Source organism: Lethenteron reissneri, chromosome 61 (genome assembly GCF_015708825.2).
Source record: "Lethenteron reissneri isolate LAM-NWPU_2019-01 chromosome 61, ASM1570882v1, whole genome shotgun sequence".
Taxonomy (NCBI): domain Eukaryota; kingdom Metazoa; phylum Chordata; class Hyperoartia; order Petromyzontiformes; family Petromyzontidae; genus Lethenteron; species Lethenteron reissneri.
Window position 1 is genome coordinate 1,931,985 of NC_083839.1, and position 24,557 is coordinate 1,956,541.

The window sequence follows — 24,557 nt, forward strand, 5'->3', positions numbered from 1 at the left end:
CTGGTGGTGCATCTACCGGTCATCTCGGTCAGCCAACCCATGGTACTTTCTGGGTCTGTCTCGAGAACTCCTGCACCTAGCTTGGCACAGTAGGGGGGTACAACTGGTGGTGTATCTACCGGTCCTCTCGGTCAGCCAACCCATGGCACCTGCAGGATCTGCCTCGAGACCACCTGTCAGCGAGCCTTCGACACTTCACGTGGTAGCCTCAAAGTGCACCTAGCCTGGCACAGGCGCCGTAGTGATGTCACCGTCACTTAGTGTTGGTATTATGACAGAGAGCGGTGGGGTAGCGGTTAGCGCGCTGCGCTACGAACCTGACGAGACACCGGTGACGATTATCTTAACCAGTTCTGGGCCCTCCCCTAGGTCGACTCGGCCTCATATTGGCACCTGGTGCAGTGGCGTGTAAAACATCGCCACTGGGGAGACAAAGGCGGCCGGGCGTGGTGCGAGCCCCCCCTCGTGTGCCGTGCTGGCGTTCATAGGCGCTACTCGCTAACAGCGCTTGCCCCAAGCCTGTTACAGGCTACACGGGGGATCTTTGTCTTTTATTATGACTGGACGCGTTTAGTAAGATAACTCGGTTAATCTCTCTTTAAACCGGGCAAATCACACACACACACACCTGCATTTATTTAAACAAGCTCCGTGAAATAAATCATTAGTTTTGTAGGCCGTGTAGGTGGCATGTTCTTGCCTAGCCCTCCCCGTCCGGGTTCGAGCGAGCCCCATGGGTTGGAATGTTCAGGAGAGAGGGGAGGGCGCGGGTTAAGGTTATGCCTTCGTGCCTTGCAGCGAATTACTCTGTAAAGGTTAAAGCTTTCGTAAGGCATATCTCCGAGCTCAAACAAAAACGTTTAAGTTTCAGACGTTTTTTTTAAAAACTCTGGATATTGTGCAACATAAAAAAGTCAGAGTAATCATTCGGTGGTATATATTACTGGTAGTAACCTCCTGGTTACACCAGCCCACAGGGGATTATTGTGTCCGTCCGTCCGTCGTGCATCCAAAAATTGGAGGGGTGGGGCTGGGTGGAGAGGGGAGGGTGGGGAGGGGCTGGGTGGGGAGGGGCTGGGTGGGGAGGGGCTGGGTGGAGAGGGGCTGGTCACCCCGTGGTGCCCTTATAAAACGCAACGTTTAACCTACTCACGCCGGCTTGTGCCCGCCCTCACAGTCGGGCATATTTGCGGAATACACCACGCCGCCGTTGACCCTGGCCATTGACCGAGCAATTCAACGTTCCTACCAGCTCCCTCCGCAGGAATGTGTTAAAATCACCTTGCCAACCGCGTAACTGCCTCTGTGTGCTGTATTTAGCGCATATGCAAACTTGAGTTAAACCGGGCGGAAGGAGTTGAATTTTTATCTCGCGGAAAAGAGGAACTTCTCAGCATTGATTTTGTTCATTCATGAGTTTTGGGGCCGTCCATAAATGACGTCACGCACCTAGGTGGGGGGGGTCAGACGTTTGTGACGATGTGTGACGAGGGGAAGGGGTTTGAGAAATGTGACGTCACATCAAAATGCGCAATTTAAATAAATATGGACAACACGTTCTACTTAATTAAATAGACTTTTTAATGTTTTCTCCTACAACATCAGAGTGCAGCGCCACATTAAATACGCACTACAATGACAATAGTTTAAAGCCATTTGAAGCATGTTTTGGGGGGGGGGGTGCAGAGCTTTGTGACGTCATTTGAGGGGGGGTGTGACTTTTTGTGACGATGGGGGGGGTCAAAAATTGTCCAAAATCGCGTGACGTCATTTATGGACGGCCCCTTTCTTGTTTGACAATTTAACACTACTCCCTGACTAAATGTTGTTCAATGGATTTAATCGTTGTTTTTTTGCATAAAAGATTGTTCTCGTAGTAGGCAGCTCGTACACATTGCGTGTGAAGGGGCCACTGCCACGTGGTATTGGTTAGGCCACCAGAATTTAAATCCAGACGTAGCCTGTTCAATTCCCGTCTGTCGGCACGGCGGTTTCTGTGCGATCCCGGCCACCCGAGTTTTGATTTCCAGCCATGGCGTAACTAACATCAGTGTGAGGGGGGGGGAGCGATATCTAAACCGGGCCTGGGTTCACAACCTCTACACTTGACCCAGCATGGTGAAGTCGAGTTCAATTGTTCCCATGACCGACACGGAGCGACGGATTGACTCGGCGGATTGACTCGGCGCAGTAAAAAAAAAAACTTAAAAAAAAACACGCTTTAATGAAATGTACCGTACTCTTAATAATGGAAGAACTCCACGACTCCAGGAAGTGGCCCCGAAGCTTGCCATCACGTAAGGGGCCGTGGTGATTTACAGCCAACGTGAGTTGAGCGTGGACAATTAGACTCGAGCCGAAATATAAGGTATCAAAAATAATATTTTAAAATATATTTTTTTATGATAGAATATAGTATTGTCATCAGTATGACATAAATATGCCAAGTTTGCAGTCGATACCACATTGGGAAGTGGGTAAAAATTGAGTTACAAGATTTGAGGATATAACAGACAGTGAGTTAAATATAAGCGTGTCAAAATCGGTTTGTGTATGCGTAAACTGGAAATGGTTTTTGACATGTGTTGTGCAAGCGTGTTGCTAACATGCACGCTTCCAGATTGGTGCCTCGTCAGTGCGATTAAACAGTCGTGTGTTATATTACCCTTTGTGTGCAGTTGATTTTCTAGAAATGTGTTTATGTGTGTTGAACTTCTTTCGCACCGTACGTAGTAGCCATCCGTGCTCATTGGAGGTGCAGAGGAAAGACAATAAACGAAACGCAAAACGCAGTGCTAAAGATATGAGTTTCCAATCTGTATTTAAAAGTGCATAGTTCCAGTGGCTTCCTAATATTGGAAGGAAGAGCGCATTCCAGATGGCCGCAGAAGCGCATCTGAAAGCTCGCGTTGCAGTGTCCGTCTTTGTTCGATGGTTAGTGAAAAGCCACTGTGAGGATGACCGGAGTTGACGTGATGGTTTCTGCTCCTTGACGACATCGGCAAGGTATTGGGGTTCATTTGTGGCAAGCACTTTGTGTGCGAGTGAGGACCTTGCAATGTTTTGTGAACGGTCAATCACGGGAGTTGGCCGAATATCATTCATCCAGCAATGGCAGAGCCAATAGGGCTGTGCACGCTTACCTGCCGTGAATCCAGTAGCCGCGAGTTAATATTCAACTTGTTTTTTGCTGGAATGATCATGCATTGCGTTAGACATTATTTGGTCTTGCTGTTGCTGTTGCTGCTTTGGCAGTGGTGCACAAACACAGATTAACAAACTCTACACGTCAATAACACTGTCGCCTGTTATATATTTTTATCACAGTATTTATTTCTAGACTTGAAGCTTTCGTGACTGCAAGGAATCATATTCTTAGGTGTTTTCGGTAAAGTCACGTAGGTAAAACATCAAAATTAATAAAAATAATAAAATAAAAATAAAGATCACGACGTTTCGGAGGCAACACAAGTCTCCGTCATCAGGTGGGACAGTCACAGCCACTTGATGCAGCTGATCTGGCTGTGACTGTCCCACCTGATGACGGAGACTTGTGTTGCCTCCGAAACGTCGTGATCTTTATTTTTATTTTATTATTTTTATTAATTTTGATGTTTTACCTACGTGACTTTACCGAAAACACCTAAGAATATCACAGTATTTACTTACGAGTCTTTTTTTATTGCATTCTGCAGTGTTTGTTTAATTCTAGATTTGAAGCTTTCGTGACTGCAAGGATTCATACTCTTAGGTTTTTCTCTCCCGCTCAACCAGTCTACGTAACAAAGGCTCAGTCCCAGCAGCAGCCGTACCAACTTTATCATAAAAACTCCTTCCAGAGGCCTACCCCGGCTCCCCCCCCCCCCTCAACCAGTATATATGTAGTAGGTTCAATGAGACTTGGACGACGTAGTCGGAGGCACACTTATTTATTAAACGTTTCCCTCAATACAGGCCAAGGTATACAACACTCGAAGGGGTATCGGCCCCTTCACCCGTCTAACAGGGGGATCCCACAATCTCTGTCACGGCTAGCCTACTCCCAGGTCCTCTACTACAGAGCTAGGGGAGGCTAGCTGATCCAGCTCTGGCCAAGCTGGGATCACGGCACCCTTAGTCACCAGACCGGCTCTTATAAGAACATCGGCTCTGGGCTCTCGGGGCCACGCCACTGGCTTGCCCTGGTCGGTCCTTAGAAGGACAGCGATCCAGGGGAGTCCCAGGGCCTATCTTGCCGGTCTTCCTTCTTCACTGGCTTAAGCTAAAACACTGAACCCCGAGCCCACCGGCTCACCGCCTTATATAGCAACTCCCCCCCCCCCCCCCCCCCCCCGAGAGGTGGGGCCGTGGGGGATCACAGCGCCGTTTCAGCCCCCCAGGCTAAACGATGCGGACGTGGATGTAAGCATCCTTCCGCGTGCGGGCATAACCACCCCTGGTGTATTTGTTCGCCCTCCCGTAACACCTCTACATATATACAAGGTCGGGTCTCTTGGGATTTCTCTTTACTTGATACAGTAATCGTGCTGTGACTGTTCCACCTGAAGACTGAAGCTTGTGTTGCCTCCGAAACGTCGTGATTTATTATTTTATTTCTATTATTTCTTCTATAATTTTCATTATTTATCTTTTATTAAAAAAAAATTTACCTACGTGACTTTACCGAAAACCCGAAGAGTGTTTGTTTACCAAACACCGTTGGCCACGCAGTGACATTATGTTGCACACCAGGCATTTAACGACGCACCCACTGGAATCGGTCCGTTGATTAGAATTTTATCCGGCATAATATTCTCATAAAATTGTGCGCATGTGAATCCGCTATTTTTTTGTGTGGTCACGTATCTTTGTGTGTGTGGTGACAGGATCCAACAGGCCAGTAAAAGCCGTCGTACGGAATTAATTGAACACTGTGGCAAGCAATAACTGAACTGGTTCTGGACTGGCCCCTCCATCACCAACTCACACTGACCATAATAAAGGTTTTTGGGTCAGATCGCGTTATTTATAAATGTGTCGTAACCCTCCACCACCCGACACGGCCAATCCGTAAAAAACGTCACGTTTTCAAAGGACAGAATAACTCGCCTCTTTAGCCCACCGGTGTGCTGAAGAGAGAATCAACCGCATTTAAAAATTTGAGTACGACGTTTCGCTGATAATTACAATCCGCTTTATCGGGCAAGAATGGTGAAGCTGATTGTAATTATCAGCGGAACGTCGTGCTCAAATTTTAAAATGCTGTTGATTCTCTCTTCAGCACACCGGTGGGCTAAAGAAGTGAATTATTTTGTCCTTTGAAAACGTGACACATCTTTTACTGTTTGGCCGTGTCGGATGGTGGAGGGTTACGACACATTTAGAAATAACGCGATCTGACCCAAAAACCTATATTATGAATAATATTGGTCACGAAAGCCTACGTGTTTAATTGAGTATCTTTATTATAAAAAAAACCCGGCGTTCCGTTTGTCCGTCAACTAAATTATAAGAACCTTCTGAACCAGTATGATAAATCAAATAATTTTTTCATAAAAAATGTTCCATCCATTATCCAGAAATACGTAATTTTCCATTTATTGAGCATTTATTTGGAGTGTTGATAGTTGCGGACATGGATGGAGGGTGAAATAAAAATATCTAATGAACTTTGAGGTACAACCCAGTAGTATCTGCACGCATTGCGGGGGTGGGGGGGGGGCATCAGTGAGGACAACGGGCGAGGTGTGAAGTGCCGAGAAGTCCTCTGCAGGAGATAGAATTTCGACGGCATATGTCTGCCGAAATTCTAATTGGTTAAACAACAACCCCTCGTGACCGCCAAAGAATGGCGAAGACGACTTTCATCCATCAACGGATTGGCAAAGGGCTGTCTACTTTCTTTTTTTATTGATAAGAGCGCTTGGTTGAATGAAAACCATGAATTTCTGTAAAACAATGAATTGTGCGCGATTTGATGACATGCCTCCTTTGTACAGAACTTCCTGCTCTGGAAGGAGACTCTTATTAAAATCGATTCTTAGGTTTGTCATGTATCCTCTGTGCCTCCCAGTTCTCAATCTAGAAATGTGTCCGATTCGCAAAAATATTGCATGTGTTATAAATTGTGTATTATTATTCGAATTGTGAGTGCAAGCAATCGGTTATTTGCAAATGCGCTGCGCATTTCTCTCGTTGCCGATTTTTCAAAGACAAACTTGATCAAACATCCCAATGTGTGGGCACCCTCCTGAACGTGAGTCTCAAAACTCTTAAGATGCCGTCGTCGATGATCTATAAATGGGATTAAAGGTGATAAATACGTACGGTTGGGCAAGGGTGGGCGACGAGTGATGGCAGCAACGCTAATTGAGTCTGTAACCTGATCAACATTTTCATTACACGATCCTGTATTTTTGTGAAGTCAACACCGTGGCTTTCAAAGGATAAATGAAGTGACTTTTCAAGCAGTATATCCTTTCTCTGGCCTCTTTGTCCAAATAAAGAAGGGCCATTGCCCAAAACGTCGTTTATTATATACATTTTCGATCAAAGCTGTGCAAGGTAACCATTGGGAGTTCTTTATTGTTTTTCATCTCGTGCACCAATGCCAGCTCATCATCATTTCCAAAACACATTCCTGCGGAGGGAGCTGGTAGGAACGTCGGGTTGCTCGGTCAATGGCCTGCAGGGTCAACGGCGGCGTGGTGTATTCCGCAAATATGCCCGACTGTGAGGGCGGGCACAAGCCGGCGTGAGTAGGTGAAACGTTGAGTTTTATAAGGGCACCACGGGGTGACCAGCCCTTCCCACCCAGCCCCACCCCTCCCTCCCCACCCAGCCCCTACCCACCCTCTCTTTTCCACCCAGCCCCACCCCTCCCATTTTTGGATGCACGACGGACAGACAATAATCCCCTGTGGGCTGGTGGAACCAGGTGGTTCCTCCACTTGATACAGCTGTCGTGGCTGTGACGGTTCCACCTGACGACGGAAGCTTGTGTTGCCTCCGAAACGTCGTGATTTTTATTTTACTTTTATTAATTTTTATTTTTAACCTACGTGACTTTACCGAAAAAACCTAAGAATATGGTTCCTACCAGTATAATGTTTGTTTATTTAGGTGTTTGTTCCAGCTGGCTCTCCCTCTTGTTTGACCCCCCACCACCCCCTGCGTGCGTTTGCCCCAAACCGCAATGCCCCTTGTTGCCCCAGAGCCCGAAGCCGCCGCTGTTGTGATGAGCGTGGTCACAAGATCTCCCCCGACCCTGCAGAGACAGCCACTCGGCGATTTCACACCCACACTCAAAGGGTGGCTGGGGCAAATCCAAAATGCAAACCGAAAACAAAAAGGGAAGCACAGCAATGGAAACGGGCAGGGGGGTTTTGGGGTCTGGAGGGGGGTGAGGTGGTCGGGTATAGACAGTCATATTCTTAGGTTTTTTCGGTAAAGTCACGTAGGTAAAACATTTAAATTAATAAAAGTAAAATAAAAAATAAAATAAAAATCACGACGTTTCGGAGGCAACACAAGCTTCCGTCTTCAGGTGCAACCGTCACAGCACGACTGCTGTATCAAGTGAGAGGTGGAACGTCGTGCTGTGACGGTTCCACCTGAAGACGGAAGCTTGTGTTGCCTCCGAAACGTCGTGATTTTAATTTAATTTTTTATTTTACTTTTATTTATTTTAATTTTTTACCTACGTGACTTTACCGAAAAAACCTAAGAATATGAATCCTTGCAGTCACGAAAGCTTCAAATCTAGAATTAATAGACAGTCATGTTGACCGGTTGGCTCGGGTTAGAGGTTAGTCGGGCTACGGTCCGATTTGATAAGATATGGCGTATGGATAGTGCAGTGACACATGGCGACCCCCGACGTAAGACCACTATTCCCCTCGCGCCCCCCCACCCCCCCAAGTTCCACAGTACATAGAGATCACATGTCCACCACGCCTCCAGTCAACACGGTGTTGTTTCACGTTGTGCATTGGTGTGTTTTGTGCAAGTTGGTATGGCATTTGTTTCAGCGCTAACGTTCCCCACGCACGTTCAAAATGTGTCCTGCAAGGTATAGTGAGGGAAAAAAGTATTTGATCCCCTACTTATTTCCCTCATTTAAAATGCAAATCAATTTATAACATTTTTGACATGCGTTTTTCTGGATGTTGTTGTCGTTAGTCTGTCTCTCATTGTTCAAATAAACCTACTATTAAAATGATAGACTGATCATTTCTTTGTCAGTGGGCAAACGTACAAAATCAGCAGGAGATCAAAGACTTTTTCCCTCACTGTATATATATGCTACAGCATGCCCCTCCCCCCCCCCAAAGGGTTAGGAGGATATGACCCATGGGTTCTACACTGCTGGGCTCATGATATCAGCTGGCTTGTTCGTTTGTTAGGGTTATGGCTAGTCTGGCTAGCAAGTTTGTTAAGGGTTGGGTTCGTATGAAGGTTTTGATGGTTATTTTTGTTACGGTTAGTGCTTGTGTTTGGCTAGTTTGTCGGTGTTAGGGGTAGCTTTATTTTGGTCCATGCTAGAACCGACTGTTTGGTTTGCTATTTGGTTAGGGTGAGTGTAGGTTTACGGTTACGTGGCTTCTACGGTTATGGGTTGGACTGCTGGTTAGGCTCAGACAAGTTTGCAAGCTTGTTAACATTAGGGGTGGGACTAGTGTTTGGTAAGATTGGATCAGAGCTATTATCTGGTCATTTGTGCTTTAAATAATGGCTTTTGCCTGAAACGTCATCTATTATTTCCCTTTAAAGGCCCACACACTGTTATTGATGAATGTGTGACGTGTCTTTGTCATTTACACTTGTACATCACTACCAGTGGCAGCCGCAATACCAAATAATTAAAATCCGGTTAGAGTCTTCCTTTAGAATTCGCTTCGGAGCCCGATTTCGCGAGCGTTTTTTGTTACGGAAATTTCCGTCCCAATTTTTTGACGCAGACACTGCCGTTTTCATCGCAGTACGTGGCTCCCGTGCGCTCCTGCCAAATAACCCGTGGAGCATCTGTTGGAAAGGTTTCAAACCTTCACTCAGGAATTCCACACGTACTGCGTCTGCGAGAAGATTTTTCGCACAACAATCTCGTCCGAGCTCCAGGTATTTTTAACTGTGAGAGTGAACCGGAATGCGACCTCGGGAATGCAGACTCGTACCCTAAACAAGACCATTAGATTTGAATTTAAAGCTTTCGTGACTGCAGGGATTCATATTCTTTTACCAGTGGCAAAATATAGTAGTAAGTTTTTACCATTTAAACTGGTACAAAAACTGACACCTAAAAACATGATGCCTTGTTTTATAAAGGTGTCAGTTTTTGTACCAGTTTAAAGGGTAAAACCCTACTACTATTCATATTCTTGGTTCTTTCCGTAAAGTCACGTAGAAGGGAAATAATAAAATAAGAATTGTTTTTGTTCTACGTGACTTTGCCGAAAGAACCAAGAATAAGACCATTAGAAACCGCTTTTTTTTAATTTGTAAAGAAGAAAGCTCCGCACATTCGTCAATCGTCAACTGTTGCCGAGCACAGACCCAAAATGCGCGCAACGCCAGGCGGCCGGTAACAAATGGCACCGTCAAAGTTGCGATGGATCAGGATTAAAGGTTTCTTGAATTGAGCCATGTTGTCAGGACTTGGGAAAAGAGACGGAGTGGAGGGAAACTCCCAAGTGGAACAATGCCAGGAAAGGAGCAGAACGAGAAGCGTTGTGACCTCTTATGTTTGTGATGAAGGGTCATTGCCTGAAACGTTGCCTTACAACTACAGTCACGAACGCTTCAAATCAAGATTACTGTTTTTTTTATTACACGCTTTTATTTAACTCACTCTTGTCTGTTGTTGTTGTATCCTCAAATCTTGTAACTCAATTTTAACCCACTTCCCAATGTGGTATCGACTGCAAACTTGGTATACTTATGTCATACTGATGACAATACTATATTCTATCATAAAAAAATAAAAAACATATTTGAAAACTTTTTATATGTTACCTTCCGGCTTGGGTCTAATTGTCCACGCTCAACTGACGTTGGCTGTAAATCACCACGGTTCCTTACGTTATGGCAAGCTTCGGGGCCACTTCTTGGAGTCGTGGAGTTCTTACATCACTCGTACGGCACATTTAATTAAAGCGTGTTTTTTAAAAATATTTTAAAAATATTACTTATTTTACCAGGTACGGCCCACTGAGCCATACATCTCTTTTTCAGAAGCGATTTGGCCACAAATGAACCGGTTCGTTCGGGTTTATAGCAGCGCAATACTCTAAACGCACTATTCTAAATGTGGAGGGAAACACCGGGGGAACCCAGAGAAAAATCCACGCGATCACGGGGAGAACACGCAAACTCCACGTGCTTTACAGGTGTCAAGCTTGGGATTGAACCCACGCCCTCCTGTATATCAGGCGAGGCGGTTAACATCTCGCCACCCCTCCGTGGCCTTTAAAAAAAACGTAATCCCTTTTCTTGCACAGGTGGTTAACGAAGTCTGCGCTAAATTTCGATATGAAGCTTTCGTGACTGCAGGGATTCATCTTCTTGGTTCTTTCAGTAAAGTCACGTAGAAGGGAAATAAAAAAAATATACAAATAAATAAATAAAACATAATAAAATACAATTCTCACGACGTTTCGGCCACAACGCAAGCAGCCGTCCTCGGGTGAAGAACAGGTCTGTCAGAGGACGGCTGCTTGCGTTGTGGCCGAAACGTCGTGAGAATTGTATTTTATTATGTTTTATTTTTATTATTTTATTATTTCCCTTCTACGTGACTTTACCGAAAGAACCAAGAAGATGAAGTCTGCGCTAGTTTATGTTTCTGTGTCACCTGCCAGTGTGTCTTGAGCTGTGCATGACTTGAATGCGAGTTTTTGCCAAATGTGTTGGCCACTTGGTGTCTGCAATGTTATGATTTATTCTCTGCTGTTGCCTGTTTTTTTTGGGTTTAAACTAAGGTCCTTAGTGGGTCATTCTGGTAAATCGGCTGAAGGCTGGATTTTTCTTAGCCACGTGTATACAGTCAAATCTTTGGGATAAAAAAATTGCTTTGAGATTATACATCTTCAGTCATCGTTCACCCTACTGGCAGTACCCATCCACCGTTTAGTACCAATGTAACGCGTAACTATTCGCTGTGGTGCCGCGCAAAACGAAGGTTTGTTATTTTCAAGGTCGTGCCTCGTCGGTTGTATTCATTTTCCTGTTAAACTGAAGACTCTGCGAATTTAAAAGACAATCCCTCAGTATTTGCCGGTTAGTTGACGGAGTTGAGAAATGAATTCCAGTCAATACGTAGAGTCGTGGTAAAGAGGCATAGATGCAGAGGATAGGAGGAGTGTAACCGGAGCATCCTGTAAATATGAACAGAGTAAAATGAGCTGTTGACTATTACACCGAAAGTTAACAAATTGAGAGGAGGATGTGATCCCAGAAAAGTGAAGTTTCAGTTTTCTATGTCCCGTATTGAGTGGCAGCCTAAGACAAAGACCCCCCCCCCCTCCCATAGCTTTAACAGATTGTTGGGGCAAGTGTTGTTAGCGAGCACCTATGAAGGCCAACACGGCACACGAGGAGTTGGGTGGCCCACGCCACGCCCTTTCGCATTTGCCTCCCCATTGCTGACGTTTACACATCGCATCAGGTACTCGTTTAACCCGGAGTCAACCTAGGGGAGAGCCAGGACCGGATCGGATATTCACCAATATTGGCCATGAGCTAGAATCGAACTTGGGCCGCCGCGTTTGTGGCGCAGTGCACTCACCACTGCACCACAGCTCCCCGTAATACACCTGCATACAGAACTTACATTCTTGGACATGTATATTTAGTGGCACCCTTCTGTTTTACCCCTCCCGCCCCATTTGAGGTGCTGAATCGTCACGATTTAAATGTTTGCGTGTGCTGCCTCGTTATGTGCGGTCTCGTTTATGTCTAGTTTCTCGTTTGGTTTTGCCTACCTCATTCCGTATTGTTTTTGTCTGTCTGCTTTCTACTGGCACGTTTGTACTGACTCATTGAATGTTGTTTTTTTTCTTTCTGTCAAATTTGTACTGCCCTGTTCGTCTCCTGTCCGCGGCCTTTCTCATTTGTTCTGTCTCGTTTGTACCGTCTCGTCCTGACCCAGCATCTCTCGGCTCTGCTCGTTACAGGTTCCAGAATGTGACGGGAGCAAGGGGGCCAAGAAACGTGCGTGGTGTGCGTCGGTGCGAGTCCGTGCGAGTCCGTGCGAGTCCGTGCGAGTCCGTGCGAGTCTGTGCGAGTCTGCGACTGGGCCCACCTCTCGCCGGTCCGGCACCGAGCGGCGTCCGTTGCACCCCAGCCATCTTCGTCCAAAGTCCACACCCACCGTGTCCCCACCATGGACTGGACGGAGTCCAGCCTCAACTCTTCCTACCTCGTTGGCTCGGCCGATTCGACGCCGCGGCCCGAGAACAAGAAGATCTCGGATGTCCGGCGGACGTTCTGCCTCTTCGTGACCTTTGACTTCCTCTTCGTCGGGCTCCTGTGGCTCACGGAGCTCAACGTAAGGATTCTCGGTTGCCTGCTGACACGAGGCAGAACGAGATGGGATGGTGTAGGGGGACTGTGAAAAGGAGACGGTACAGACGGGACTGTGTGGAGGAGACGGTACAGACGGGACGTGTAGAGGAGAATCAACATCGCTCGTTTAGAGTATTTGGCTGCTATAAATTTCCGCGTGATGTTGAGCTGTAATTTGTGATAGCCAGGTCACTTCTGAAAAGGGCCATCTAACTCAGTGGGCCTTGGATAGTAAAATAAAAATCGTATTGTTGAGTTTAGACAGAATAAGTAATATAAAAAAAAACTTTTTTAGAAACACGCTTTTATGAAATGTACCGTACTAGCAATGGAAGAACTCCACGACTCCAGGAAGTGGCCCCGAAGCTTACCATAAAGAAAGGGGCCGTGGCCAATTTACAGCCAACGTCCGTTGACCGTGGACAATTAGACCCAAGCCGAAACATAACATGTAAAAAGAATGTTTAAAAATATATATTTGTTATGATAGAATATAGTATTGTCATCAGTGACATAAGTATACCAAGTTTGCAGTCGATACCACATTGGGAAGTGGGTTAAAATTGACTTACAAGATTTGAGGATACAACAACAACAGACAGTGAGTTGAAAGAAAGCGTGTCACAAAATAAGATAAGGCGTTACAGACAAGACGAACGCGTCCGGTGGGGGTGTTGGATCATTTGGGACGAGTGTGGGTGATGTTTGCTTTTTGAGTTTAATTTGTCGTCCTTCCCCCCCCCCCCCCCCCGCACCTCCAATGAGCATGTTTGGCTACGTAGAGTGCAAAATAAGTTCTAAATACAGTAAAGCCTTGGATTGTGAGTAACTTGGTCTGCGAGTGTTTGGCAAGACGAGCAAAAATTTTAAATAAATATTAATTTGATAAACGAGCGAGGTCTTGCAATACGAGTAGCACGTGTATACACTTTGTCTGCCGAGCGTCACGTGATCACAACTGATATACGAGTGCTTTGGATTACAAACACATTTCCGGAACTAATTATGCTCGCAATCCAAGGTTTCACTGTACGTTATTTTTGTTTCTCTCACCTCCCCCGCAGGTTGACGGGGAGCTCAAGGACAAGTTAATAAACGAAGTTGTGAACTACAGCTACCAGACTTCCCTCTTTGACATCTTTGTGAGTGTTCAGTAGTTTTGTGTTTTTATTACTCTATCTGGGCAGTGGTGGCTGTGCACTTGTCCTGTAATCCAGCATTGTGTGGAGGCAGCGAGGGTTTGTGAATTGCTCCCTTTCATTGGGTATCGCAGATCCGTACTCTGGCTCGCCAGGATAAGGCGGCACAGCAAAATGTGGACGCGCACCTGTTCCGTCCGTACGGGGGAGTGTTTCCCCACTCGCGGGTTTGTGTGTTTTCTTCGGGTACTCGTTAAGTGGGTGATAACGCCTGAATATATATATAGGACTGCAAAGCTTGGGTAATTGTTGGCACCGACTCATCGCGTGGCTGCCTTCCAGCTTGTCTGTGGTTCCTCAGGCCTCTGGAGTTGTTATCTGCACGAGAGTGAGACAATGCTGTTGTGCACATTACAAGTTAAAATTATGATATTTTCAAATGTCTGTCCTGGGGGATGTAAGAATAAATTTACTCGTTGTGTCGTGCATTTCCATCGCGCTGCCTTGCCGTTGTGCCTCGCGTTGCCATCACCACATTGCCTTTGTGCCGTGCCGTGAGCAGTGCCTGGGGGCTGTTCGATGCACCATGCTGCTTCTGGCCTACGCGCTCTTCCGCCTCAAGCACTGGTGGATGGTGGCGGTGAGTTGCTCCGTCCTTTTGATCCGCGTCACTCCGGATCCAGTTGCGCTGTCGACTCCAGTCCCACCGCACTAGAGCGGTGCGTTACAAGCTGAGATGCGGTCTCTCGTGTGGCCCACGCATCCATCCCATCAACTCCACTGCGCTGCCGATGGCCCACGGTTACAAGCGGGCAGAGGTCGCAACCGGGTACCCGATACCCGTACCCTACCCGATACCCGGGTACCCGGCCGGGTACGGGTACCCGTTTGCAACCCTGGTGCGGCCGGGTATGGGTAGGCCATGAGTCACTGGTGAGTCACCGTTTGTCACTCATTTCCCAACAATAATAATAATAGTACAATTTGTAACGCGCGCAAATTTGCAGACGTAGTGGCCGCAACTCAGAGGCGCGGAGCCAAGCTCAGAGTCGCTCAAAAGCATGATTGTAGAGGTGAGTTTTTAAGTGTCTCTTGAAGGAGGCGATTGAGGTGATGCTGCGAATGTGCAGAGGGATATCGTTCCAGACTGTTGGGGCTGCCACCGAGAAGCGGCGCATAGACATGACCATCCTGGATCTTGGTATTGAGAGGAGGTCGTGAGTCGCGCTGCGCAGGCATCTGCCGTGTGCTGAGCTGCAAGTTGTCAGTAATGAAGAAAGGTACGGCGGGCAGGCGGATATGAAGGCATTGTGGCAGAGGCAGGCGGTCTTGTTTGTGACCCTACTGGCAATGGGGAGCCAGTTGAGAGCGCGGAGACGAGCTAGTGAGTCGAGGCGGGGATGAGTGTGGGCAATGACGACGCGTGCTAGGTTATTTTGTAGTCTTTGAAGCTTCCTTAGGTTGCCAGCGGAGGTCCGGACAAGGACGGAGTTACAATAGTCAAGGCGAGATCCAACTATGCAACATGCCAAAGTGTTGGCAATTTCACAATTCAAGTTCCTAGAATCAACCCACCCACGCCTGCAACATGGCTTCATCTCAGAGGTCGCAATCAGGTACCCTACACCCGTACCCGGCTGGGTACGGGTGTAGGGTACGGGTACGGCCGGGTACGGGTACCCATTTGCGACCCTGGTGCGGCCGGGTACGGGTAAGGAATCAAAACCCGTTTGCGACCTCTGCAAGCGGGCAAACGCTGGCAAAGCGCAGCTCGAGTCTCGTTGTAATCGCTCGTAAATCGACGCCCGCGCTCGTGTTTTGTTTTCTTTCATTTCAGTTAACGACGTTCGTGTCGTCGGCGTTTCTGATCGTCAAGGTCATCATCTCACAGGTGAGCTCCACTGCACCTACACGGGCGAGGTGGGGGGGGGGAATAGCTGGGACTGGATTTTGGGAAGCTGTGCATTTGGCAAAGGTGTGACACCCGTTTTTCATCTGCCTCTCCACGCTGTCCTCATCATCGCCGCCATCGTTGGAGTTCTTCATCATAATGTACATGCTTCATTGGAATCTCCTTGCCAGTAGCAAAATATGATAATTGTTTTTTTGCCCTTTTATCTGGCAACAAAACTGACACCTTTTTTTACAAGAAGTCGTGTTTGCATTGACCACAATACCTGCGGTCGGAATGCAAACAAAAATAAACACGGCTCTGATAATGTGTGCACTGTCCTTGAAATTGAAAAAAAAGTGTCAGTTTTGTTGCCAGATAAAAGGGTAAAAAACCAATTGTCATATTTTGCTACTGGCAAAGGAGGTTCCAATGGTGTAAATGCTTACCCCGAGCTCTCATACTCTGATGGTGCATTGTCTTTGAGTTGTGCGCCTTTTGGCGTCATCTGGTCCAACACCATGTGAGACTAGGCTCTAAGAAAAGCTGTCTCGGGTGTGGACCAATCAATTTCAAGGACAGTGCATACATAATCGGAGTCGTGTTTTTTTTGTTTGCATTCTGACCGCAGGTATTGTGGTCAATGCAAACATGACTCCTTGTAAAAAAAAGGTGGCAGTTTTGTTGCCAGGTAAAAAGGTAAAAAACCCATTATCAATGTACATGCTGTATGTAATTCCCCAGTTCACTCTTGCAAACGACGCTATTCGCTAGCCCAGGGGTCTGCAACCTGCGGCTCTTTTCAGGACTGCTTCGTGACCGTGTTTATTGAGGACCACCGTATTGCGGCCGAATTCGGGGGGAAGAAAGTCTCCCGTTGTTATTTTGGTTGCCGACCCGTGCCAAAGCCTCCTTGAAGTTTCGCCCGGTTAAACAGAATCTACTTTGACGTTATATGACTGTGGGACGTGGCTCTCTCCGTGTTGCTGGGCACGGTGTGTACCGACGATTCGCTTGACGCGCCCCCAGAGCTCTCGGACCTTTCTTGGCCGAATTCTTCTCATACCTGTCAACCCATACGGTTTTAGCCGTGTTCTTGTACATGGGAAATACAATTTTCACATCCCATACAGCGTACAGCCGTTTCGATACGGGCAAAACAATGTTGTTGTCTATTTGTGTTTCTCGCTTTGTAGGATGAACGTTGAGATTTCTAAGGCGTTGGGGTGACCATTATTAATGTCTGAATTGGTCTGTAATAAGGTCGGGCACTGATGAGATGTTGAGTTTTGCGTTCTTCATAGCACACGTGTTGAGCCATTACCCAAAACGTCGCATCTGATATTTTTTTCCCTTTTTAAGGCCCACATCATTATTGACGAATGTCATTTGATTCTAGAATTTAAGTTTTCGTGACTGCAAGGATTCATACTCTTAGGTTTTTTCGGTAAAGTCACGTAGATAAAAAATAAAATTTAAATTAATTAAAGTAAAATAAAAAATCGCGACGTTTCGGAGGCAACACAAGTTTCCATCTTCAGGTGGAACCGTCACAGCACGCTTGCTGTATCAAGTTAAGAGAAATTCTAAGAGACCCGACCTTGTATATATACTCGTTGAGGGGGGAGGAGCCAGGGTAGGCCCCTGGATCGGAGTTTTTTTATTATTATGGTAAGGTTGGTGCGGCTGAGGCTGCTGCCTTTGTTGTGTAGACTGGTTGAGCTGGGAGGTGCCAGAGTTGTTAAGGTGCGGCTGCTGCTAATGGGACTGAGCCTTTGTTATGTAGATGGTAGAAGCAGAAAAGGAGGTCAGGAAGAAACAGCCCCTTGCTATGTTGCTGGGTGGGTAAAACTTAAAGCATGAAACCAGTGTGTATGTAATTCCTCGCGCGGATCGAAACGTCGGGCTGCCGCCAACAGCCCGAAAAACCGCGATCGGGGAGAACCGCGTGGCGCAAATGCGAAAAACGTACGCGGCGGCGGCGACGGCGACGGTAACACGAGTTGCGACGCCGGATCGAGTGTGCAGCTGCTGAAGCAGGGCGCCCTGGGCTACGTGATTCCCATTGTGTCGTTCATCCTCGTGTGGGTCGAGACCTGGTTCGTGGACTTCAAGGTTCTGCCGCAGGAGATCAAGGAGGAGAACAGTGAGTCGCGCCGGCGATCCCCACCGGGACGTTTTCGTTCGTTCATCGCTCGCGGACTGTGGCTGACCGTGCCATGTCTGTCTTGCTGCGGCAGCGTTCGCATGAACTGCTCTTTAACACGTTGACTTTAGCGATCAATATCCGTAATACAGGTTTTTTTTGTTAGATCGTGTAAATATATAAACGGGAGGATTTCTCCACGTATATAAACAGGAGGATTTCTCTACATAGGAGGATTTCTCCACAAATCTGGCTCTCTCCTGATGAAGCTAGTAGTAATTACTGGCGAAACGTCGTACTCGGATTTGTGTATATATTGCGGCTTTGCTCTCCAACACACCGGTGGTGCTGTACCAGTGACGAATTGGCCACGTTCTGTTTACGTGACAACCCTTACTCGTTGGCTGTGTCGGGTGGTGGCGGGTTTAACGACACATTTGTATATTTACGCGATCTAACCCAAAAAAAAACCTCGATTATGGATAGACTGCTCTCGCTGCCATACACCGGCGTCTCGACTGATTTCCTTTGCTCCACGTTTCGCGATGGGTGACCGTGGGGGGCGGGGTTGGTGGCGCCATTGTTTAGAGGGTCCGCGGTTTGTCGCCGGAGTTTGCGCGTCAAGACGGGACGGCAACGTGTCCACAAAGTGACAGCCGCCGCCTCCTCCCTCCGAGAACCTAATCCCCCGGACGCTTGCGCCCGTGAGATATCGTTACGCCGCGTAGCGCACAAAGTTTGGATTTTTAATAATGTTTAATTGTTTATGTACGGCGACTTTTGCGCGAAGCGAATTTAAAAGCGCCGTAGAATCTGCGACGGGCGCTGTTCTTTTCGTGCGGCGGGGAAGTAATGAGCGGCAAGACAGCCAGAAAGCGGTGCTACAAATAAATTGCCCAAGCTCCGTGATCCTATGTTTTTGGGATGTTTGGCTAACTCCCTTAACGAGTGTTTGGACGTGTGGGAGGAAAACCGGATAAAACCTCGCAGTGTGCAAGGGGGGCGTGGGGGGGTAGACACTCGATCTCCGTACAGATTCAAGTTAATCCACTTTGCTGTACCACAGTACCCTGGCAAGCCAGGAGATGGCGACCTGTGTACTGTGTGCATGCACCATGTGTAACTGCGTGTGTGTGTGTGCGCAGGACCTTGTGTATTGCATGTGTACCGTGTGTGTGAACCATGTGTATTGCATTAGTGCTGTGCGTGCAGACCATGTGTTTTTGCATGTGTACCGTGTGCGTGAACCATGTGTATTGCATTAGTGCTGTGCGTGCAGACCATGTGTTTTTGCATGTGTACCGTGTGCGTGCATCATGTGTACTGTGTGTGCTGTGCATGCAGGACCTTGTGTATTGAATGTGTACTGTGTGTGTGCACCACGTGTGTACTGTGTGTGCTGTTTGCAGGGCAACTACAATCCCAACAGAGTGGTTCAGGCCAAGCACCCCTGATCTACCCCCGCCCTCTCTCAGATCCTCACTTCTACTCTCCTCCTTCCTCCTTGGCTGGTGAGCTGCCCCCCCCCCGAATACTCCAAATGACCCCCCCCCCAAACCACCATCACTACCCGCAGGACCTGGCATGCAAGGTACTCCCAACTCTCATTCTCGTAACCCACCACGTAGCCGGTTGTGCCGGCTCCCACAATGCACCACGTTTATTGTGGCTGTCTGCGATGTTTTCTATATTGAGAACTCGTTAATTTAGAATTTATTTTTGTTAATTTTGTTGTCCATGCCCTGCCCCCCCCCCCCGCACCTCCGATTTAGCACGGTTGGCTAACGTACGGTGTGAAAGAAGTTCAATATACACGCTTACATATTTGGTTGTTTTTTAAGTTTTCTCCGATTTTCTGTTCGCGTCATTGCTTTATTTTGTTTTACGTTCTCGCCTTTGCCATTTTGACGAGCCCGGGATCACTCTTGCGAATGAGTGTGTATCCCGGCCTAGATTGAGTTCTCCAGCCGGTCAAACGCAGTCAAATTGAAACTCGCAGCTTGCCAAACGTGTTCTGTGTGCAATTTCTGTTTTTCGTCGTGACGCAGGTTCGGACGACGACTCTGACGAAGACGAAACGAAGAAGAACCTCACCTGGCGGGTGAGATCCCCCGTCCGCGCCTCCCGTTTGCACGCTCTTACTAGCCTAGATGATGTTTACCCACTGTGTGCATTTACATGCGATGTCTGTGATAAAATCACCTCGAACGTAATTTATGATGATTCCGAGTTCGTAGCGCACGCAGTTTTCATTTGCCGTCAAGATATGGAGAATGAGTCGGAGCCGTGGTAAGCCACGGATAATGTTTGCATGCACGTTGAACTTCTTTCGCACTGTACGTAGCCAACCGCGCTAATCGGAGGTGCGGGGAAAGAACAACAAACTAGAACACAAACGGCAGTTATAAAGGAATTCGCTTTCAATCTAGATAATTTAGAAGTGCATAGCTCCCAGTGGATTCCTAATATTGGTAGAAAGAGCATTCCAGACGGCCGCAGAACCACCGTCTTTGTTCGATGGCCAGCCAAAAGCCGCCGCCGCTGCTGCTGCTGTGAAGATGACGAGAGTACGCGTGATGATGAATTATGCTTGAGAAAAGGCAGTTGCAACCAGCACCAACATTTGCCCAATCTCTTTTGGTCCTTGATTGGGATATTTGGCCATTTCCATTAATTAGGAGGAGGAAACTGGAGTAGCCGGACGAAACCGACGCGTACCCCAGCCGGGCAATGGAGTGGTCTCCACGAGTCTGGCAACCAAAGGGGGAAGCTATCGGATGAGGTGGTGGCAGATCTATGGCTCTCCCCGAGTTTCTTAGTCTGCAAGTGTCTCTGTGGGTTTCTAAGAGCAGATGGTGAGATACTGTTAGGGCAGATCTATGGCTCTCCCTGAGTTTCTTAGTCTGCAGGTGTCTCTGTGGGTTTCTAAGAGCAGATGGTGAGATACTGTTCGGGCAGATCTATGGCTCTCCCCGAGTCTCTTAGTCTGCGGGTGCCTTTGTTTGTTTCTAAGCTCAAATGATGGGATACGGTCACGGCAGATGTGTTTGTATGCATGTTGAACTTCTTTCGCGCCGTACGTAGCCAACCGTGCTAATTTGAGGTGCGGGGGAAGGACACCAACATATCTTGGAGGTCGCTGGGTGTTTCTGCTGTGCAGCAGCTGCGGGAACCGGTCGCAGGTCACGAGCGTTGATGACGATAAGTGGGGGTGGGGGGGGAATGAAAACGGCTCGATTATGTCTCGATCTTGATCGCTGGGGGGGGGGGGGGGGGGGGGATGGTAGAGGGGCGCGGGTTGTTGAATCGTTGACGAGGCCGTCGCCGGTTGGACGATGTCGACCTTGGTACTAACCAATCTCCCGTGCGGTGGCGACGGCTGCAGGAGAAGGACTATGTGCGGCAGGGCAAGATATCGATGGAGGTGATGAAGCAGACGCTGTCCCGGCAGGACCTCTGGTCGTTCGACAAGAAGAGCGTACGTCCTCCCGCGACAGATTCACACGGAAACCCTTGGGACGTCCGATCTCTCGGGCGTGTTTCCTCCTCCTCTGGCTCCCACTCTGTAGTTGGTCTTGTCTTCTGGCCTCATTCCCTTCTCGTGACTTGTCCTGCCCAAGCAAACTTTTTTTTTTACTTGAGTTTGCCACCTGTGTGTTCCTCTTTCTCACTTCACGCTTCTTTGCGCACTTTTTAGCATTTGTACAAAAAAATCGTTGTTAACGTTGATGTCTGAGCCGCCGGTCTTTTTTTAATATACAGTATACGTATTAATAAATATAAAGGGGAAATGTTTGAATATGTGTGTCTGTTGGAAATGTTTAGCGTACTTCCCAGCATGCAACACACTTGAAATTTGGCATGTGGGTAGTTTCCAGACTGTACACAATGCTAAAAGTATAAAAATAGACTTTTATATTAGGGGGGGGGGGCAATAATGGATATATTTTGCACGGCAAGTGAGCGGTGACGTCACATCTGTGATGTCACCCGCATGCGGCAGCGTCACGCAGCGTGCCAGCTGACGTCACGCAGTGTGCCTGTGACGTCATGCAGTGTGCCTGCTGCTGACGTCATGCAGTGTGCCTGATGACGTCACGCAGTGTGCCAGCTGACGTCACGCAGTGTGCCTGCTGACGTCACGCAGTGTGCCTGCTGACGTCACGCAGTGCGCCTGATGACGTCACGCAGTGCGCCTGATGACGTCACGCAGTGCGCCTGCTGACGTCACGCAGTGCGCCTGCTGACGTCACGCAGTGCGCCTGATGACGTCACGCAGTGCGCCTGCTGACGTCACGCAGTGTGCCTGATGACGTCACGCAGTGTGCCTGCTGACGTCACGCAGTGTGCCTGATGACGTCACGCTGTGTGCCTGATGACGTCACGCTGTGTGTCAGCTGACGTCACGCAGTGCGCCTGCTGACGTCACGCAGTGTGCCTGATGACATTACGCAGTGCGCCTGCTGACGCATCCCCCCCCACCCACCGCGTAGGCCGTGTATTAATCAAGACGAGAATACAAGTCTCGGGCAAAGCCGGGTAGTTAAAGCTAGTCAATAATATATTTCACAATCCATGGGGCAGAGGTCGCAAACGGGTTTTGATTCCTTACCCGTACCCGGCCGCACCAGGGTCGCAAACGGCTACCCGTACCCTACCCGATGCCGGATACGGGTAGCTGGGTATCGGGTAGGGTACGGGTATCGGGTACCCGGTTGCGACCTCTAGGATGAAGCCATGTTGCAGGCGCAGGTGGATTGATTCTAGGAACTTGAATTGTGAGAAGAGACAAGACGTTGGGAAATGAGTGACAAACGGTTACTCGCCAGTGACTTACGGCCTACCCGTACCCTACCCGATACCCGGCTACCCGTACCCGGCCGCACCAGGGTCGCAAACGGGTACCCGTACCCAGCTGGGTACGGGTAGCCGGGTATCGGGTAGGGTGCGGGTATCGGGTACCCGGTTGCGACCTCTGCCATGTGGTGCTGCCTGTGGTGTGATCGTCAGCACACCGGGCTGGCAAGCCAGAGGTCACCGGTTCGACTCGCTCTCCCGGCACGGCAGTTGAAACAGTGAGAGATGTTTCTTAATGTGTCACAGACGATCCATGGACATGTATGAAAAGAGCTTCATAGCTCATTGGATTCCTCCAGTATAAATAAATCATCTGATTCTTAACAAGTATAACCCGTAAAAACAAAGTTTTTCACTATAAATCCATTATATGCGTGGCAGCTAGAGTCCTCTCGTCCTCTGGCTTGAGATGGCTGCCACCTATGGGTCAGATGATTGCATGGCAGCATTAAGCAATTGGTAATTAGATATAATTTTTTTGTCCTAAAAAGTGTAAAATTTTGGAAAAAAAATTTCACGAACATTAATTGTCACGCATAACGAGTCTGTGTGGGAAATGTCAGCTCGATGGGGATCACGGGAAGTGGGTTAAAAAACGACCGAAAGATTTGCACGGTCGTAAGCAAGCAAGCAAGCAAGCGAACTTAATATAAAGGATTTAAAAATGCCCCGCCCCCACCCTCACCGGCTCTATCCCGCCCAGGAGTGTAGATGAGTACAGCGCGGAGTCGATCGCGTGCGGTGAGGTAAATTGTGGGTTACTCCCACCTCTAGCAAGACTTGTGGCCTGCGTGGAAGAGTGGGGCCAGAGATGGCCTTTAGAGCAGTGGTTCTTCATCTGGGATGCACACACCCGCTGGGGGCGGGAGATGCCCTTTCTGGGCTTGCGGGACATGGCCAGGTTTTTTTTTTAGGTAAATCATCGCAACACAAACGAAGCACGGACACGCAAGTTACAACTTTGTTTCGTCAAACCCGATGTATTTAGTAACGTAATTTTGTGTTACGATTGAGAACCAAGGCTGCGGTAAATGTTAAGAACCACTGCTCTGCTCTGGAGGAGCTGCTTTACAGTGAAGGGCCCTTCCACGCCGGTGGGCCTGGCGTTGGCCACTCGGCCGACACGTGTGACTCGCTCGCAGCACTTGCTCCCGAAGTCTGTCGAAGGCTCTTCGTGGGATCTTTGTCGTTTTGTTTGCCGATGCAGGAGTATGGAGACGTGATTTACATCACGGACGTCACTGGCTACGGGCGAACCTACGTCCTCAAGGTCGATTGCACCCACTGCACCGCACCGTCACGGACCCTCACTCCCATCCAACACTTTTGCGTCGGTAATTGAGAGAGCCCATCGCAACGCGAGGAAACGCGTGCGGGCTGGTAACAATTAGAAATGTCGTCGCGCAAAAAGGGTGCACTGCTCGCAGAGCAGGAAGGCAGGACGGCACGACTGCTGTACGAGTGCCTTGCGTGCACGCCATGTGTGATCACCACCATTGCATGTACAGCTCTCAGCCTTGTCTAGACCACCAACTCGGCAGAGAGCTGAAAGTGTGGCGTGCGCCCTTTCGTCGATCGGCAAGTCGCATGTGGAGCAAAAAAAAAAATCTTCCGCCACCAGGGCTGTTCAGATCTTGGAGGCTAAGCAGGGCTGTGACCCTGGTTCGAACTAGAATTAATGGAAGACGGTCTAGTAATACCAGGCAGCGTAGGCTGGGGACGTGGCGATGAAGATGGCAGCAAAATCAGTGGAATTTCGAATCCATCTTTACGTGCGTTTACTCCGGGTGCTCCAATGTCTATCCCACGTGCACAGTTTTCACAAATGGATTTGGGTAAACATTCCAGTGCGCAGGATCCTCCTGAAATAAATTTACCCGGAGACTCGGCGAGACTTTCGCGGTTTAAATAAAAAAGGCGTCGTTACGACCATCATTACCATCACGTGAGCATGTATTTCAGCGCCGGTTTATCACCAAACTGC

General features: G+C 48.2%; 1 protein-coding gene across 5 annotated transcripts in view; it reads left to right on the top strand.

The window, feature by feature from the left end:
* Positions 1–24,557, top strand: part of LOC133358188 (stAR-related lipid transfer protein 3-like) — a 33,810-nt gene that overhangs the window by 4,959 nt on the left and 4,294 nt on the right. For 2 of the 5 annotated variants that reach the window (XM_061576404.1, XM_061576402.1), the window contains exons 2-11: positions 8,961–9,096; positions 12,150–12,523; positions 13,605–13,682; positions 14,242–14,319; positions 15,517–15,570; positions 17,599–17,716; positions 19,126–19,227; positions 19,765–19,817; positions 21,102–21,194; positions 23,781–23,843. In XM_061576404.1, the coding sequence (XP_061432388.1) occupies positions 12,359–12,523; positions 13,605–13,682; positions 14,242–14,319; positions 15,517–15,570; positions 17,599–17,716; positions 19,126–19,227; positions 19,765–19,817; positions 21,102–21,194; positions 23,781–23,843 (804 nt within the window). In that variant the 5' untranslated portion in view covers positions 8,961–9,096; positions 12,150–12,358. Of the gene's footprint in view, positions 1–8,939; positions 9,097–12,149; positions 12,524–13,604; positions 13,683–14,241; positions 14,320–15,516; positions 15,571–17,598; positions 17,717–19,125; positions 19,228–19,764; positions 19,818–21,101; positions 21,195–23,780; positions 23,844–24,557 lie in introns of those variants that run through there. The other 3 variants (XM_061576406.1, XM_061576403.1, XM_061576405.1) reach the window with 2 other exon arrangements.